Source organism: Melanostigma gelatinosum (genome assembly GCF_949748355.1).
Source record: "Melanostigma gelatinosum genome assembly, chromosome: 9".
NCBI classification, from domain to species: Eukaryota; Metazoa; Chordata; class Actinopteri; order Perciformes; family Zoarcidae; genus Melanostigma; species Melanostigma gelatinosum.
In genome coordinates, this window is record NC_136642.1 from 10,626,580 (window position 1) to 10,645,723 (window position 19,144).

At 44.8% G+C, this 19,144-nt stretch overlaps 2 protein-coding genes across 2 annotated transcripts; both read right to left on the reverse strand.

The window, feature by feature from the left end:
* Window positions 1-228: 228 nt before the first annotated feature.
* On the reverse strand, window positions 229-8,658 carry ntd5 (ntl-dependent gene 5). The gene is made up of 8 exons (XM_079276031.1): window positions 8,575-8,658; window positions 7,382-7,516; window positions 6,863-7,054; window positions 3,228-3,354; window positions 1,925-2,001; window positions 986-1,168; window positions 630-827; window positions 229-507 (listed from the first exon to the last, which is right to left on the reverse strand). The coding sequence occupies exons 1-8, from the start codon at window positions 8,639-8,641 to the stop codon at window positions 425-427; spliced, it is 1,062 nt and encodes a 353-aa protein (XP_079132157.1). The 5' UTR covers window positions 8,642-8,658; the 3' UTR covers window positions 229-424.
* Window positions 8,659-9,578: 920 nt separating this feature from the next.
* On the reverse strand, window positions 9,579-18,409 carry dbpb (D site albumin promoter binding protein b). The gene is made up of 5 exons (XM_079275746.1): window positions 17,812-18,409; window positions 17,347-17,640; window positions 16,027-16,554; window positions 12,769-13,019; window positions 9,579-11,922 (listed from the first exon to the last, which is right to left on the reverse strand). Exons 2-5 carry the CDS (start codon window positions 17,534-17,536, stop codon window positions 11,707-11,709), a joined length of 1,185 nt encoding a protein of 394 aa, XP_079131872.1. The 5' UTR covers window positions 17,537-17,640; window positions 17,812-18,409; the 3' UTR covers window positions 9,579-11,706.
* Between the last annotated feature and the right edge of the window lie 735 nt (window positions 18,410-19,144).

Here is a 19,144-nt window from a genome sequence, read left to right on the forward strand (position 1 = left end):
GTCAAGGGGAGTTGCTATGGTGTCGCAGCCTACCGGGTCCGACCAGTAGCCATGTTCAGCCTATGAGTACGGTTGAACCTGCAGCTTGCGGAGGAAGGCTCTCCGCGCGCCTGAGAGTCAGAGACGCGGGAGGCAGCGCCAGAGAAACAGCAGACAGGAAGCAGGAGTTGAACTCACAACTGTAGGACTTTGTGTGTCATGTCGACTTAAAGGAAGCCAGGGACCAAACCAATTTGATATTACTTTATTTCACATCATTAAAAACTTACAAGCCTCAAGACTCAAGGGAGCCACAAATACGTCAGCGTCTCACGGACCACAATCACAGCATGGGTAGTTTAAGCAAAGCTGCGGGGACTGTGCGATGCTGAGTGTCAGGGGGCGTTTCATATAGTGACACAGTGTCATGAGTGGGTCACGGTCTTCACTCCACATCATTAGGCTCACACGCTTCAATCTCCGAGACCAGCCGGTGAGGGAACAGTTGAAACTGCAACCATGTGGGCTCTGAAGAACAAAGACGAGGTGCAGGTTGCAAAACGGTCAACAATGTGAATCAATGTTATTCTGACTGACATGCTGAAACAGATACAGAGCAAGAAGGCCTGTGGGGGAGGTCCACGCTTTACCAAGGTAGCAGGCTGGTGGCTGCAGCTTTCCATCAAAGCAGGTCTGGGTTGCGGTGAAGCTGCACTGCTTGCGAGGGTGTCTGCAGTAGAACGTCACATTTTCCCCGTGAGGAACCACGGCATCCGTCACGTCAAACGACCAGCGCTTCACTCCGCCAATCACCACGCGGCTTCGCTCAGCAGGGATGAGACAGCGAGCTGTGAGAAAGAGCAACGAGGTATGAAAGTATGATGAACACCAAAATACAAAATGCTGTGTTGATTCTTGCTTGTATGTGGAGTCTTGTTAGTATCGACTACATCCTTATTTAATTAAACTAGTCACAAGCATACCAAAACAACAAAACATCCCTCACCTCTGCAGTATGGCGGGGATGCACTCCAGCTTCCGTTCGACAGGCAGCTGACCTTCTGGGGTCCATCCAGCAGGAAGTTCTTTTTGCAGAGGTAGTGAATGTCAAAGCCAACTTCGTATTCAGTCTTCTGGACAGCCACCACGTAGCCCTGCTCCACCTCTCGAGGAGGCTGGCAGTACACTTCTAAGAGAGGAGCAGATCATCCGTCTGTTTATTCAGGGGATCCAATAATCTGAAAAACTTTTAACAGAGAGCTCCTTATTTGCCGGTTTTAAAGTTAACAGTGCTTCATACGAGATTGGGAGCGAACACCGCTAACAGTGCTGACAGCGCTAACAGTGCAAAATACGGCAAAAGTTCTGGCAGAGCTAACAGTGTTAGCGGAGGGGGGAAGCGGAGGTTGGGTGCAACACTTCTGCGATGATGCCGTCGTTCAGTACGGCGTTAACGGCTAAAAGCACATTGCGACCAACCAACAAAGCAAAGAGAAGCTCGGTTAAGATTACTCCACTATATCTTTACATAGTAAATAGTTGTTTCCAGCGATATTACCGGTCTGAAACCTGTATATTGCACCTTTTAAACCGGAATATTTGAAACTGCAACAATGTCCTTTTTTCTGCTCTTATCTTCCTTGTCAACAGAAGGCCGTGCAATGCCAGGTTTGACCACGAGATGGCAGAAAAGACCCATGAAATGGAGCAGTAGGTATTGAAAGGTGAATACTTGATGGGCTTTGTGTGTTTGTGTCTGTCTCCTTCTTTAATTCACTCTTCTTCTTTCTTTCTTTTGCATGAACACGTGCACACAACAAATAAACGAACATCCCTACCAAGTAAACAGTCTCTCAGTGCATTCACTCACACATCAACCCCCGTTCTCTCCCGCGAACCTTGAAAGAGGCACACACATGGCCAGGGCAAGATACAGTGCTCTTACTTTTACAGATGGGGTGAGGATACTGCCAGGTCTGGTTATCCTGGCAGAAATTTTCACTGCTCCCCACTATATCGGCCCTGCAGGAGAAAAGGAAGAGAGTGATGGAGACAGATGGCAGCGTGTAATGTACAGCATTGACCGCTAAGGACAAAAAGTGATAAAAAAAAAAGGTGTAAATGTTGTTGTTTTTACACTCTGTCGCTCTCTTTCAGAGTGTCGGCATTTTGTGTGCACAGTTCTGGCTGACACATCCACTCGGGCTCATCTTATCCTGTGGATGAGTCAGTGTGTAAAAGGAAGTCAATACAAGATCGACTGTAATCACCGAGTTAGCTCAATGGAGAGATCGTCAGCTGGGAGATCAAAATGAATTCCCTGCCATTCATCGCTAATCACGAAACGTTCCCCAACACCTCCCACAGCTGTGGAAAGTATAGTACATTTACTCTCGACTGTACTGTACTTCAATACAGTTTTGAGATGCTTTAGTTGAGTGTTTCCATTTTATGCTACTTTATACCTCTAATACTTTACTTTTACTTCACTACATTTATCTGACAGCTGTAGTTATTAGTTACATTCCAGATTAGGACTTTAAATAAAAAAACATATGATACACTTATAAAATACAACATCGTGTTCAAGATCAAACCAGAGGTTTTGAACCGAATTGGCTTGTGACCTCTTACGATAAAGCAGTCTCTAGTTTGGGCTCCTTGACAGGCCCAAAGAAGTAACATGATTCAATATTTCACCATAACTGAAATGATTGTGTATAAGTTACAAAATGAATTGCAGATTTGTGTCATTTGTTTTTTCTTCTTTCCTACAACAATACTCATTTCATGACTCCTCAGGTGTATCTTATCTCACTGGACTAAAGTGCTAAACTGTATATGGTTGAAAGCTCCACCACAACCGGCTACAACAGTAAAATGCTGCAGATGCATTAATACCTCAGTAACTGACAATGTCAGATCACATGCTGTGTGTCGTTTTTCTACTTGCATTTATTTGTTATTACTTTAGGTACATTTAGCTCATACTGGTAATGCACTTTTACTTCAGTAGGATTTCAAATGAAAGTATTTTTTAATGTTGTATTGGTACTCTTACTTCAGAAAAGTATCTGAATACTTCATCTATCACAGCTCTCCTGTATTCAAGCCATCCCTCCGCTTCATGCCTCATCTTCACACTCCATCCCCGTCTTCTCACTTCCTCCATTTGTACCTTCCAATCATTTTAGGTTTTCAGAGCCTCTGCCCACGCACTCGCTTAACCATCGACCCCCATCTCTCACCCAGAAAAGCAGGTGTAGCGGATGGACGTTCCTGCTGTAGCGTCGCCCTGGATGCTGAAGGTGTTGACGATGTCCTCAGGCAGAATGCAGGTTTGGGCAGCAGCAGGTTCTTCAGGAGACTGACTCTCTGTTGGTGAAAGAAGAACAGAAGGTTGAAGACTTTATCGGCAGGTCCTTTGCTTCGGTGAAGGTACTGTTAAAAATACCTCAGTGCAAGTACACTGGTCCTGCATTGACGAAATGCAGGACCAGTACTACTGAAAGCCTTCAGGTACTTTGATATAATATTTTTATCAGAGAAGTTGCATCTCCCCAAAGCAGTGGAGGAATGTGCCTCAGTACATTTACTCACGTGATGTACTAAAGTACAATTTTTAGATACTTTACTTTGCAAAACACATCAGAATCAGCACGTAACTGATAGGCGACGATGTGATTGTGCAGGTGACAACGAGGAAGGAAGGCCGCATTTGACTCCATGTCTTGTTCTATTTGAGTTCAAATAACCCTTCTTAGGTAATAAATCAAAGTTCGATGAGCAGGTGACGCTCACAGCTATATATCTGTGATTGTATAACACCGGGCACTGCTCGTTCCTGGAAGTTCGAGTGCCTCACGCTTGTGGAAATATAAATATCAAAAGTGGTGCTCGGAGAGAGGCTGGAGCGACCCGAGCTCCATCAAGCGCTGGGTTTCGGAGATGAACGCGGCTTTGAAAGGAAGAGGCAGCTCTTGCCTGAGGGCTGTCTTAGGTATCTGTAACCAAGAAGCGTTAATATAAAAATGTAAAGGGACCTATGGGAGAGGGAGAGTTACGAGTCTTGTTTGGCTGCGGATGAGAGCCTGAAGCTCAGTTCTGTTTTCACATATCGCCCTTCTCCTGCCTCTTCTACTGCTGCCACCTACACAAGCTGCTGCTGCACCAAACTGCTATGAAGCAGGTATATCAAATTCATCTTTAAAAAAAAAAACACACCACAAAACAGTGAGTTTGAAAGAACCACAGTGTTAAATACACAGCAATCCGATTGCGACCAAAGATGTAAAAGGTTGTGTTTTTCTCCCACAAACACACACAGACACACACACACAGATGCATGCACGCACCACAAACTAAATAGCCTCGGGCTGCATGCTTGTCCTTGGCTCCCATTGTACAGCGAGACCTTATCAGAGGCCTCAGATGGAAGAGGATGAGAGGAGAAAGAGATGAGAGGAAAAGAGGACGAGAGAAGAGAGCAGAGGAGAGGAGAGCAGGGAACAGAAAGGCCTGGAGCAGCATGAGCAATAGAGCTCTCTGACTCTCCCGACTGTGATCTGTCGCCCACGCACACACACACACACACACAACTCTTACACATGTGCAATCCACCCCCCCACACATACACATCTAATGTATACAGAAAAAAATCTACCTCTCTACCGCCCTCCCATAAACACAGACACACACACTCACACACACACAGACTCACAGCAGACGCACATTCACACCCGCTCTGTGGCACTTTGACAGTGATCGGCCGCCCACTGCCTCTCAACAGGCATGAAGGAGCTCGACTCACACTCTAACACACATGCAAAGGACACACACAATACAAACGCTCTCACACGTTCAAAACCCACCTACCTTCTGCCTGTCTCGCAGCAGGAGGATACACTCTACGAGGAAGAGAGCTGAGACTCGTATCCTTATTTAACATCTTTGAAAAGATACAAAATCAGGAGGATGAGAAGCGGCTGGGTTGAGGATTCCTAAAGCATATTTACTGTAGCTCCATGGCTCAGACCTATAGAGCTTAAACTGTATTGTTTTCATCAGAGTTGACAGGTCGGACTGTGTGTTGATGAGATGAGTCGAGATACTAAGAAGTATTGCTAGCTGTACTTCGTGTACTGCTGTGCAGCCCTACGGCACAGCAGTACACGAAGGCTGCCGAGCGGTAGAACACATTCTGCCTTTTGTGGGCCACTTATTCAGAGTATTTGTTGGTCTATATTTAGACCAACAGAAATCTGAAGGATTCAACCACATGATTATCTCAGGGCTCAGGGGTACTTTGGTTGTAAATGAACTTTCAAACACTGGAAGTCCTTTGTGTCCTTTGTCAGCAACTCATGCTTTTGTTTGAATGTGTTGACCTCTCTGTTCCGGCCCCTTTGGCCGACACAAGTGCATCTTTAAATCAAAGCTGGTCACGTGTCACTTTTAGGTCAATTCAAATATTGCACAAGATCTCTCGCAAACACAAGGTTGGACACGACAAGAGTGCCGCTTATAATGAATTTATAATCCTAGATTTTTATTGAAACTGTGTTCAAGAAGTTGTGATTCATCTTGATATGAATAACAGGGTTTTTGTATTGCATTGCCTTATATATAGTAAAATGTTGAGTCGTTTATTAGTCTACAGTTGAATACATCTTACAGTCTAATTTTGTCAAAGTGTAGACTTGATAATATAACATGGTCCACAGAATGAACAAATATAGTTTCATACATATAGATTATAAAATATAGATTACTGTGCTGTGGTGTACATACAAACACCACACGTGCATCCATGTGATCTTCACACACACACACACACAGGCGTGTGTTCAGCCTTCCTCTCCTCTTTCAACTTATTAACAGTTCATCTGTAAAATCCTCCGACAGCCAATATGAACAGCTAAAGCTCCGGTTGCTATGGTGATGAGGAGAATAGGTCCCAGTTGTGCAATGTCTCAGCCGGCACACACAACCACAGACGAGTTTCATTCCTGAATATTTCTCTCTCTCTCTCTCTGTCGCTCTCTCTCTCTCTCTCTCTCTCTCTGTGTGTCTCTCTCTCTCTCTCTCTCTCTGTGTCTCTCTCTCTCTCTCTCTCTCTCTGTGTCTCTCTCTCTCTCTCTCTCTCTCTCTGTGTGTCTCTCTCTCTCTCTCTCTGTGTCTCTCTCTCTCTCTCTCTCTCTCTCTCTCTCTCTCTCTCTGTGTCTCTCTCTCTCTCTCTCTCTCTCTCTCTCTCTGTGTGTCTCTCTCTCTCTCTGTGTCTCTCTCCCTGTCTCTCTCTCTCTCTCTGTGTCTCTCTCTGTCGCTCTCTCTGTGTCTGTCTCTCTCTCTCTCTCTCTCTCTCTCTCTCTCTCTGTGTGTCTCTCTCTCTCTCTGTGTGTCTCTCTCCCTGTCTCTCTATCTCTCTCTCTGTGTGTGTCTCTCTCTTTCTCTGTGTGTGTGTGTGTCTCTCTCTCTCTGTCGCTCTCTCTCTCTGTGTCTCTCTCTCTGTGTGTCTCTCTCTCTCTGTCGCTCTCTCTCTCTGTGTCTCTCTCTCTGTGTGTCTCTCTCTCTCTCTCGCTCTCTCTCTCTGTGTGTCTCTGTGTGTGTGTCTCTCTCTCTGTCTCTCTCTCTCTCTCTCTCTCTCTCTCTCTCTCTCTCTGTCTGAGTGCCTTGCATAAACAAAATCACAATAAAAGCCACGTCTAATCCTCGCCCACATCACTGACCTAAACTCATCAACTGTACACATGCAGTATGGCTGCTGCTTCCGTTACAGAACAGAGACACAATATTACATTTGAGAAAGTAACAAAAACCACAGCAGCATTTTTGTGAACCTGCCATGAAGCGAGAGAGAACATTTCTCTGTTGAACTCAAACCCACCTGTGCAGATGGGCTCATCCCCGCTCCACTGTCGGTCGCCTTGACAACGGCGAATAGTGGCATCCAAGCCGTTGGGCAAGGTGAATCCTGGCTTGCAGCGCACCTCGAGCAGGGCGGAAAAGGAGTGAGTGGGAGAGAGGAGGCGAGCCTCTGAGTTTTGACTGGGGGTCAGAGGCCAGGGACAAATTCGACCTGAGGAGAAAAGAGACAATCCAGAGGGAGGAGAGACAATCTCAGAATGTGCTGGGTTGTTAAAAGGACACTAATGAGGCTGTATAACTACACTGAATGCATTCACAATGCCCACTCTTACAACGCACAGGAATAATACAAAGCTTTGGTTCAGCACTGACACTCTGAGCCCAGATTTTGTGCACGACCAAGGCTTTTTCCCCCAGGAAAACACACACAGATGTATGTTGGCACAGCTGCGTTTAGACACACACACACATTTAATGACTGAGCCCACAATAGTGTTCACAGTGACAACTGAAGACACACACGCATACAAATAGTTACCTGGAGCCACACAGCTGAGACCACACTGGCCGTCACACAGGCACTGGCGCTTGTTGCCACAGTCTCCGTCAGCTTTGCAGGGCCGAGGACACGTCCTCCTGCGCTCCTCTCCCACAAGTCTATCCGGACACAACCCTGTTGTGATACCACACACACCATCACAGTCATTGTTCCTTTGTTTGCTTCTGCTCCATTCATGGGCCCCTCGTAAAACGCTACGGGCTCTCATGAGATTGTGTTTGCCAACTCTGCTTTGTTTTCTGTTTGAAGGAAAGTGAATTCAGTGTGGGTGGCCGGGCAGATATTTGCCACCCAGGTTGCCAGATGAGTAAGTAGTTAGATGGCAGGCTTTGTTGCTCTTCACCATACAGCTATCGTGTTTTTATTTTTCAGGAAAGTGAGAGTGTTGCCTCACTTCTGCAAATAGTTTTTCGTGTGTTTTCTCAGATAAGTAACTTTGTGAAAAACGTAACTCATATTTGAACAGGATCAGGGCATAGGAGTAATCTGCAACCCCTCCTCGTTTCCCCTCACTTCTATGTATTCCATCACATACCACAGAAACTAATTCCCCACTGATTTTACATTTGTAACGTTGCCAACATCGACACACCCTCAATGTACATGAACATTTGAGGGGGAGAGACAGGGTTCCCCATTATTCATTTCTTAGAATGAAAACATGTGTGCTACTGTATTCACTCTGCACAAAGCCATGTGACCACAAACACACACGTGCTGTGCTAATGCACACATGATCATCCCACAACAGCATGGAGGCATGGTGTACAGTACATACATGCAGCGGCTATGATATTAGAAACATAAAAATGTACTGCACATCATGAAACCGGAGTTATAGAGGCGCCAGGTTCACCTTTGAGGGTGCGTGAAAGGCCAATGATCCAACACAGATCAAGCATCCCATAATTAGTAAACAACCAAAACAAAAAACACAGGCAACTTACATGACTTACCCATGTATTGTACGGTATTAGCAATCCAAACTATAACGTTGTGCCCAGTCCCAAGCCCTGACATGATGGTCTTTACATTCAAATACAATCTGCAGAGCAACAAAGCATGCAGAGAGAAAGTGCAGAGTATTTGGTGGTAGTCCAGCTGTGTTCATCGTGTATGCAGGGCTCAGCGCTCTCCCAGGTGTGAGTGACGGCTGGAGTCAGAGGGCTTACCTGGAGCCTGCGGGGACACCGTTCCAGTCAGAGCCCATAGGGACAGCAGCAGCAGTGCACAGTCCATCCTTCAAGCCTGGCCTCAGACGATATGAGGGAGGGACATGCGGACACAGCATTTTAAGGAAGGGGGAACGAAGGGTGGGAGGGAGGTTGGTGGGGGGGTCAGCCAGGAGCACGCATCTGGTTTGTGTTGAGGAGGAGAGAATTGGGGAAAATTCCACTGTGAAGGACCTTTCACCCATTTCTGTTGAATTATAAGATAAAAGGGATGACACACACACACACACACACAGTAAACAAACAGGGAATGTTAACAACAGAGGAAGTTGATGCTCTCCTATATACGCATTCAACATCGCAGCCAGGTGTGACTTATATCTTCAGTTCTTTAATTGATGCCGGTACACACACTTATTTTGTAATGATACCCTCTTCATAATTAGTATTCTAACTCTATTGGGGAATGAATCTGAGTTGTGCTAAACATTGAGTGCATTTCATTTCAGGGTACTATTTTAATTTTATTTGAATTTTTATTTATTTTTTGTTATTTTGGACGAAAAACAGATATACATCATTTTATAGAAATCTTAAGTAAAGAGGTAAAAATGAAACACCAAAAGTATGGTTCACATTTTGTACCACAATGTAATTTGCAAGTAGAAATGTTATCGTCAAGGGAAGTAGCGTTGCATTTGTTGGGCAAGAATGCAAAGAATCCAAATGGTCTGCTTTGCCAATCAAAGGAATGAACACAATGTGAACATCATAACAAGTCTGGGGACATTTCACTTCATATCATAGTTTGCTTATCAAGCTTAAGTTGAGAAATTGAAACAGCATTCCTCCTGAAATGTGACCTCTGTTGCCTATGCTCTCGGTAAACACTTGGCTTTAATTCAATATGCCGGCACGCAAGGCTTACGAGAAGCTTTCAGAACCACAAAAAAAACAATAACATTGTGATGAAACAGCAGAGCCAAGCAAAGCAGTAGTGAATGAGAACAATCTTTTATTGGTGCTTTTGGAAAAATCTCGACTACATCCAAATAACCAGCACCGAGTGGGCTGGACACCATGTACACCACTGATGCAGCAGGGCAGTTGTAGTTCAATAAGAGTCACTAAAAGATTTACCAACCACATCTGTGAGGATATTAGAGACTACATCCTGTTGGGAGAGCAAAACAATCACTGATTGAGGTGATAAAGGCTGAAATAAACCAACAAGGAGCATATTGATAAGTGTGCATAGTCTGTACACCGCTGGAGAACAGAAGAGGTCATCACAAAAGGTAAAGTAAGTCTGCATGAATATCATGTTCAAGTTATTGAGCCACGCTTTTGGAATCCACGCTGGCAGTAGTGTCCGTAGTGGAAGTGAGTCATGTCTGGAGGTCTGAGACGGGATGCAAAGAGCAGACTGAGGGTTGTTGTTTTTTTTCATTTGAGTCGTCTTTCTGAGGAACAATGAAGATCAAAGGTGTTTCAAGGTGCAACAGATCACGTTCATCCAAAGAAAGAAAACCATTCAATAATATAGAACAGCAACAACAAGAGGGATAGTCATCATAATCATAACAGTAATAATACCAGTAATGGTAACTATTCATCATGGTCATTCAGGGGATTAAAAGCACTCGATCACTAGTCATCCTTCCCCAGGAACATAGTGCACCATGCTCCATGTGTAGGTGTTGTGGATACACAGAGATTTTTTTATACAGTAAAAAGTAAAGAGTAATAAAAGGAGTAAACAGTAAGGAAGGAGCAGTATTGAAAAAAAGCACTAAATAGCAACAAGCTTTGTGGATCAATATAGGAAATTTTGGCTTTTATTTCTCCCAGAAATCTGAGAAATGAACACCATTCCACTCAACGGGGGTTTTGAACCCATCTCCTGGAATACATCAAATACACAAAATAGTACAGGCCTATCCAATATACAACATTTCTCCCCCCCCCAAAACAATGCTAATCAAAGTGTGTTCATAAAGTACAGTAAAGTAACGATGTGCGTTTGACTGGGAAGATTGATTACTATTTTAGGATGCAATACAAACACTGAGATTGAACTACTCTGTGTACCGCCGAGGTACAAGAGAGACACGGGGACACAATGTCACGGGAAGAGTTCGCACATAACTGTGAGGGGATTGGCTGTAAGTGAGAGCGGACAGAAATAGAGCAGTTGGATATAGAAACAGAGGAAGAGAAACGTCCCGACATTTCAAAAGAGAGGATCAAGAGGGAGCAGGGTTACCCGGGGCATCACAACAGGCTTTCACCGGCTTGGGTGAGGTTCGACGAGACACCAGAGTAGATGTAAAGCACTCAAACGGGGATACGGAAAAGGAGATAGAGTCAAAGATAAAAGGATGGACTCGTGAGAGACCAATCGCATGAAGTTAAGTTTAAAGTACACCGAAATAATATTGTTGAGAAACTCAAGTTAATGAAAAAAAAGGATGAGTTTGATCAATTGAAACAGAGTGTTTACATGGCGTCTCCTCTTGTCTCTCGCTCTCTCTCTTCAGCATGCCCATTCCCAGTGACAGAAGCATAACAGGAAGAAAATTAAGTGCTTGAATAAAATCCACAAAAATGTTGAACTATACGATTATAAGATAATTTTTGCTCTCTATATTACAATTGTTACATGCGTCCTCGCCCCTGCTGCTGCATCCTGACTATAATAATCAAGTCGAAAAATACCCATCGATGGCTGAGCATCTGTTAAACGTCTCCCGACTCTTCTATAATAAAAAGATATTTACCATAGCTTTCTCCCGTCTCTATGTAGAAAATATACAAAATTATTCTCCAAATTTGCTCTCCCTCTAATTTTTCTCAAGTATTATAAAAATATACAATTCTCCAATAACAAAACTCTTAAAAGTCACATCTTTTCATCTGTTAAATTATTCTCTCCATCTTTCACTTTTAAGAGTTGACACCTCAACGAAACAAGACACCTGAGCTTCAATACGCAAATCTTCCCCTTGTCTTTTACATTCATCATCATCATCATCACCATTTTTCTGTCCATCGTGCCACCCAAAGAATTCAGAGTCTTAAATTTAATCCAGCTTATATTCCTCCTCTTTCTGATTTTGCTCCACGTCGTCATCACTGGTCAGCGAGACGGTTCTCGTATTTACTAAGGATGCTGCGACAGCGGCCCAGTTCCTTCCGGATCTCGGCCACTTCCTGTCGGAGGGTGGCGTTCTCTCTCTCCAGGTAGGCGGCTCGCACGGATATTTGGTTCTCCTTCAGACGGCGAGCATCTCGGGAACGCTTTGCAGCTTCATTGTTTTTATACCTCCTGGTCCAGTACTTATCATCCTAACAGAGGATGGAAAAATACAGCACTTTGATTATTAACCTGCCAATTTGATCCTATCATTTGATTCACCTTGTTTGATCAGAGGATTAAGGGATTACTAGGTCGTGCTACTTCAAGAGAATAATCAATGAATGGTCAGACTTGTTTCTTAAGAAGCGTGTAGTATTCTTGTGCAGCCTCGCTCCTTTGGTGTTTTTGGTAATGTGGGTGTTTGGCCATGAATGAGTGTGGGACATGTTCCTTTCACATGCTGCATCTTCAGAGTTTGGTCAGTACTGTGTTTTATTGATCTTATTTCTATTTTGTTGCCTCTTTTTGATTTTTTTAAAAAGGTTTCTCAAGTAAGTACTTTCTGCTCTTACATTATGAATTCAATGTTGTATACCTTAGAATTAGAGCTATAACAATTAGTCGTTTTCAATCAAGAAAATAAAGATGGTTCTAGCTTCTCAAATGTGAGGATTTGCTGCTTTGCTCTTTGATGTGTCTTTATAAGTTAATCATGTTTGGGTTTTGGATTGTTGGTATGACAAAATAAGCATTTCTGCAACACTGACATAGAAAAGAACCGAGTAGAAGAGAATGGAGACCGCTTGGAGCGTCTGCAGTATTTATTGATGTGTGCATCCTGCAAATATGGACACTGATTGTATTATTATTGTTCAGTGGGTTTTATTATCCATTTAATGTTATGCATGTATTCAATTTCTTATTATATTTATCTTCTTTTTATTCAATTCATAAAACTATTTAATTGTTTCCATGCCGCTATGTGTAAAGCGCTTTGGGCTGCAGCTCTTGTGAAAGGTGCTGTACAACTAAAGAAGACTTCAGCCTGCACTCACCTTCAAGCCCTCGGGCACCAGGATCTTGCGGGCCTTCTTGATCATCGGCTGTGGCTTGAGTTCCTCTTCGCTGAAGGAGTGCCTCCTGGGGTCGTAGTTCGGCTGGCCAGACATATCCATGTCCGAAGAATCCATGTCGTACATGCCGATCCCATCTGGACCGCTGTCCGTGGGCGTCAGCAGAGGTGGACAGGAGGACGAGGAGGAAGAAGAAGGAGACTCACAGGAGTCGTTCATACTGGTCTGACTCCCTGCAATCAAAGAGAAGAACAAACTTGTTTTACTTTATTTTCACTGAAATACATTTATCCTGAAATCAATAATATTGTCAAACTTCAACAGAGCAGCTGGTGACAGCGGCCTACTAAGACAGCAGTAAAAACACATGCAGCATTTCATCATAATGACCACCAGGTGGAAGCAGAGAGCTACTTTCTTCCTGCTATAAACAACAAACAACATTCCTTTGCCTGAGGATGTTTTTCAAACTGCTTTTATGGACAGTAAGGTTTTCAGGGACACGGTTGTCTTCAGAGTATATTCTGGGGATTTACCCTGAAAGTACACCGAATTATATAGTATAATACATCGTATTTGTAGCGTTCAGATAAACATATATAAAGGAGCTACTTGTTGTAGTGAGATACTGTCAATGAAAAGCTCTGGCTATTCCATTACACACTTTTGTATCATTGTATCTCGACCTAAACTATTTTATATCAAGTGCTGCACCCTAGGTTAGTTCAAAGGATCACTGATATACATATGATTCATTACACAAAACCAGTTTCTTTAAGTGGGGCCAGTATAGGGCAATACCTCAACCCACCCCCTTAAGGCCCAATGCACCTCACTCAAACTGACTTTGCTTCCCTATAAGAGCCTAAATCTTCCATTGACTGTTCCCGTATCTCACAGGGGTATGTGTTAACCTCAAGATTGATCTGATAAGTCCAACTATCAACAAAAACAACCTTTAAATTATTCAATCTGGCAAAAGGAACTGTTACATTACACGACAAACACAGAGAACTTCAGTCAGCATTGTTATCTCGCTCCACGTACAACGAAACCTGTACGCCTTTAATCCCACAAAGCTGATAGTTAATACAGTCTTATTATGTGGAAACAAACAATAAAAAGTACACAATCTGGTTTTAAGGCCAAAGACACCTTTACGTTTACAGGCAAACAAAAGCATCGCCTCTATCTATATGTGTTGTCACCTGTCAAACATGCTATCTGTAGATCTGTAATGTACGAGCAGCTATCACATGACTAATGGCTGTATAATGGCCAGGTATTATGAAGGCATGTTTTTAAAACAGGTGTTCCCTCATGATGTTGCCATGTTTCACAGTGACCGCAAAAACAAATTAAAGAGCGCTTCCACAGGCACCAAGACGAAGTCAAGCACGTCCCAGAACACATAATCAGCGGGTCTAAACAAACACTGAATCTTTGAGTGTGGATACTGTCCGCAACCAAGTGCCACAGAGGCCAGAACTGATGCACGCTTTCCCTCTAACCCAGAAGATTGTAATGATTAATGCTGCATAAACCCGACAGCAGGAACTAGTCAGTGCAACCGCCTGGTGTCGTGTTTTGTTGGAAGGAAAGCGTGCAAACCCTCAGCCCTCCTGTGGTACATAGCCTCTCCCTGCTCTTTGAAAAGCTCTGGAACGCCGCCTTACAAAGTTGATTTGGCGCATTTTTGTCCACGTGTCTTTTAACCTTGAGAGAACAGAGAGACTTTTGCTTTTCAAGAAACAGTCACATATGTGACTGCACACATTTCTGCACTTGTACAATAGCATTCCTGAGGCCGAGGGGCCCCGGGGCTGCTGTGAAGGCTTAGGTACCTTACATAGTCATTGTTAGGTGTCGCTCCGTTTAACATTTGTCAAGCAGCTGGTTGGTGGGCACCTTTATGATGCTGCCGATTACAACACAGCTTGTTAAGTTTCAAGCTTTGGGAGAGCTGATGAGAAAATAATTTGACATCTCAGCCGCATAATAATACACACACAATGTTAAACTATCATTTCTCCACTTTCAATCCGTTATGGTCATTTTCTATTCTATGTTTTTGTAGTTGTAATCTCAAATTATATCAACAGTTAAATATAAAGAGATTATCATCCAAACGCATGGGACTTTAATCATGCGATATAAATGCATTATCAGCGTCTATAAACATGCACTTTGTCACCTAAATGTCCTGCGTCAACATCCCATGCGGCATAAAATTCTCCTGTGGATATCAGTGCACTTGATGTCATTCATCTGTGATCAAATGTTCCCGTTTGAAGTCCAGCAGCACGGGGGGAAACTCTTCCTGTTGCTCTGCATGTCCCTCCTCCCGTGGGCTCCTCCTCCGTGTCTACTGGCCCTGCCTCGAGTTCTCTCACTCCAGTACTCACTAGCCTCGGCACGTGTACCGACGCGCACACATGGCAGTGGCGTGTGAAGTGGGGAGATTTAAAGACACGCAACCGCAAAGACTCCACACTCTCTCTCCCTCCCTCTCCCTCTCTCTCTCTCTCCCTCGCTCTCTCTCTCCCTCGCGCGCTCTCTCTCTCTCTCTCTCTGTCTCAGTACTGTTTTGACCCTGCTGCACGTTTATAATGGGCTGGGACTGAATGCTGATTGTGTTGCACACTGCAGTACACAGATCACATGCCGAACAAAACCAAACCTCCTTGCGAGGTTGACTCATCAAATATAGCTCAAGACTTCTTTCTTTCAAGCCATCTACCTTTCTTTGTCTCTTCTCTCCACGGCTCCCTCGCCCAACTTTTTTTGCACTGCACCATACTACAAAAAACAAAGTCCAACATTGTCAAGCAGCCATTTCTACACTCTTGTGTGTTTTTCTCTTTCAGGCTGACTTTGCGCGTAGAACCATGTGACCGTGTCTCCTTGTCTTCAGTTTGACCCCAGAGGTCAGAAAATAAAAAGCTTGGTCACCAGTGTGTTTTGTTGTAAACGGAGAGTTAAAAGTGCTGAATCACTGGCCTATGGGGACATTATAACCTTCATCACATATCACCCATTATTAATTGTAGGGTCTACTAGTCCCATATCAGGGGACAATTTGTCCATTTCAGCTGCTCAACTCTGCAAAGTTTGCAGAACCCTCTTCCACGATATTGCTGTTTTGAGCTGATAAGGAGAAACCTTGAAAAAACGACCCGTCTGGGTCACTTTTTACTCTGGTTCAGCAAAGAACAAATCGGTCCATGTAAGGGAACTCACCATGCAAACAGTCATTTCCACCTCCGGGGCCCTGCGGCTGAGCCACCTCCAAACCGATGAGCGATGGAGAAGAAGAAGGCGATGAAGATGAAGAGCCGGGTGGGGATGAGGGCGGTAGGCACTGGGAGCTCTGGTTGGGCACAGCTGACTGGGAGCTCTGCGAGGGGATCTGGGCTGAACTGGAGCTGTTGTTATTATGCATGCTGCCCATTCCATTTTCGGTCAGAAACTCCTCCAAGTCCATGTACTGAAGCTGGAAGAGGCCCCCATCTGCAGGCAGGGTGCGATCCCACAAGAGGGGCCCCAAGAACTGGTTGAAACTTCCTCCTGCATTTCCACCAGTACCACCAGCACCACTAGCACCAGCAGCACCAGCAGCACCAGCAGCACCAGCAGCACCAGCAGCACCAGTACCACCACCACTCCCTCCTCCACAGCCGTTACTGTTAGTACTGTTGCCTATTGCACTGCCATTCCTTACGGGGCACACTCCCATGGAGTCCTCATCAACGTCCAGCTTCTCTTTGTCTGCCAGAGATAAGAGAGCAGAATCATAATAAGAACAGATGGAGGATGATGAAGACCAATTGTCAGTACACAAGAGAGCTCTTTCACAAAAAGGTTTTCTGGAGACATTTTAGTCAGTGGACGCTAACATTGACTCAACATACTCTGGCAGGTGTATTCATGAGATGCACTTCTACAAAAAAATCTCCCTTTTATCCTATGTCCCACACACAAGTACACACTCGCAGATGGACCAGATGGTAGCTGAATTGCAGCACAAGCAAGAGCCAAAACCAATTTGTTGTCATAACACAACACATCCATAAACTCCTGAACAAATCTCACGATACTTGAAGGCACGTTTTGGAAACTGCACCGCATTACAGCTGAACCGGAACGTGCCCGCGCTCATTGTAATCTGGTTCCCAATTTGAAGTCGCAGCGGGGATTATAATCCAGGTGAATACTCATCAGAGTCATGGAAGAGTCATCGTGAATATGTGTGTGTGTGTGTGTGTGTGTGTGTGTGTGTGTGTGTGTGTGTGTGTGTGTGTGTGTGTGTGTGTGTGTGTGTGTGTGTGTGTGTGTGTGTGATGGTGCATCAGAGTGCATGAAATAAAACAAATGCAATGTTTGTTATATAATAATGTTGCATATTTGTACTGGAATAACTGCATCAGTGGGTGGAACAGAGGGGTGTGATTTATTCAGTGCACATATTGGAGATAGACTGTGTCATGTGCTTGTGCTGTACATTCAACACAAACAGCACTGTCACATAGTATCAACTCATCCAATGAGAGAGCGTCTCACCTTTTGCATCGCACGGGGGTTTTAAACGCTGGTCTCCCTTCATGGGGTGCTGCAGGAGGGATTTAAGACCTGCCATAGAGTTGAGTGGCCCCCCTGTGAGGGAGCCTGCAGGCTGGGTACAACTTCCAAACTGTGGGCTTGTGCCAGCTGGGAGGTCGGGGTTCGGAAGCTGGGAGAGCTGCCTGGACATCCTGGGCCAGATGGGGTCGTAGAAAGATAGGCCTACTGGGGGCACTTGAAGGGGCGTGGCAAACTGACCGGAGAGCCGACCAATAGGACAAGTATGCTGGATGACTGCGCGCGCGTGTGTACAGGGGGGAGGTGTGGGGGTGGGGAGAGAGAGAGAAAGAGAGAGTTTTGAGAAGAGTCCTTGCAGAATAAAGCAACCATTGTAATGCAATCACAAGTATGAGCATAGAATTAACAGATGAATCATACTTTGTCAACTTAAATGTAGTTAGTTACCTTTCACTTGAGGTTGTGCAGAGTTCCTTATTTCCTTGCAGAAATATTTTCATCGAAATATTCCATTGCAGTTGAATGTTGTTAAAATTCTTCAGTGGATGAAGCTGGTATTCTCAGAGGACCAGTGTGGGAGGGACACTCAGACTATCTGAGAAAGAATACTGTCCATAATAATAAAAATAATAAAAAATACAAAGACGTCTAAATGACAACGTAACCCGCAAACAGCACGGACGGGGAAATGTTACAATTAAAACTTGTAGAATAATATCCCGAATTAATCGTTCCGGCAATCAAAAAGAAGATCCCAAAATAGTTGCAAAGCAGACCTCCGTCAAAACAACAAAACTGTGTGTACAAAAAAAAAAAACATGCACAGCGACGAGAGCAGTGACTGTGTTGGTCAGATGACAAGTTGTATTGGTGTTTCTCTCCTCTGCTGTCGCGCTCTGCTGTCCGTCGGGGGGGAGGAGGGGGTCGTTTCCTCTCTCTCTGTCTGTACTTTTTTTTTTTGCATCCGGTGAATCCAGTCACGGGCGCACGGGCTTAGGTCTGTTAGGGCCGCGCGACGTCCACGTCCGATCGTCCTCTCTCTCCCCCGCTCTCTCTCTCTCTCTCAGCTGGAGCGGACACGGGCAGTTCACGTGACGTCACACCTCGCGGAACAAGCGAGTGAGGCGCGAGGAGGGCGGGGCCCCGGGATTTAGCAGATCTCTCTCTTATAATTTATGAGACACACCTACCCTCGTGCCACACCTCGAGCACAGCAAGCTGTTTGTTTTGTTTGACGGGTATGAACCCAGTGACTTGTACCAGGTTTGGTTATTTGCTGCAGCAATCACGATATAAAGTGGTATTAGATTTAGTATGATGGCACACAGTAAACCGTCTTTAGACGAGTAAACATTGACATCACGGACATATTAATGCTCATGATTACTGGCTCAAGCCTTGTTTGCACATCTCTGTTCACCCACAGTTGTTGGCTTTCTGTAATAATCAGGTAGTGCAGCATGGCTTTTCCAGTTTCCTTGTAATCCACAGAAAACGTGACTGCCGTTTTTTTCAGGCGAGAGGAACGTTTCAGCACGTTGCCTCCCGGCGTACAATAGCTGTTCCAGCTCACGTGTACGAGGCACGCGGGAGACGAGGCCTGTGAGGCTCGCGGCTCCGGCACCGATTGGCTTTGGAGACTCGTCGCTCCGCCCACGACGAGCGCCTATTGGACAGAAATAGGTCGAATAAACCTGCCCGCTCGGATTCCCCCCAGTGCATGCCACTGCCGCGTGAGACCAGTTCGAAACACAAAAAGCGCGAGGGCTGTCTGGCCTAC

Bases quoted from the DNA above. Each gene is read 5' to 3' on its own strand.
- dbpb (XM_079275746.1), bottom strand. From the start codon at position 17,536: ATGTCCAGGCAGCTCTCCCAGCTTCCGAACCCCGACCTCCCAGCTGGC. The intron at 16,555-17,346 runs GTGAGACGCTCT...TATCTCTGGCAG, and splicing joins ACCCCCGTGCGATGCAAAAG to ACAAAGAGAAGCTGGACGTT. The intron at 13,020-16,026 runs GTGAGTTCCCTT...CTTTGATTGCAG, and splicing joins TGGAAATGACTGTTTGCATG to GGAGTCAGACCAGTATGAAC.
- ntd5 (XM_079276031.1), bottom strand. From the start codon at position 8,641: ATGGACTGTGCACTGCTGCTGCTGTCCCTATGGGCTCTGACTGGAACG. The intron at 3,355-6,862 runs GTGGGTTTGAGT...TTTCACCAACAG, and splicing joins GGATGAGCCCATCTGCACAG to AGAGTCAGTCTCCTGAAGAA. The intron at 828-985 runs GTGAGGGATGTT...TCTTTCTCACAG, and splicing joins ATCCCCGCCATACTGCAGAG to CTCGCTGTCTCATCCCTGCT.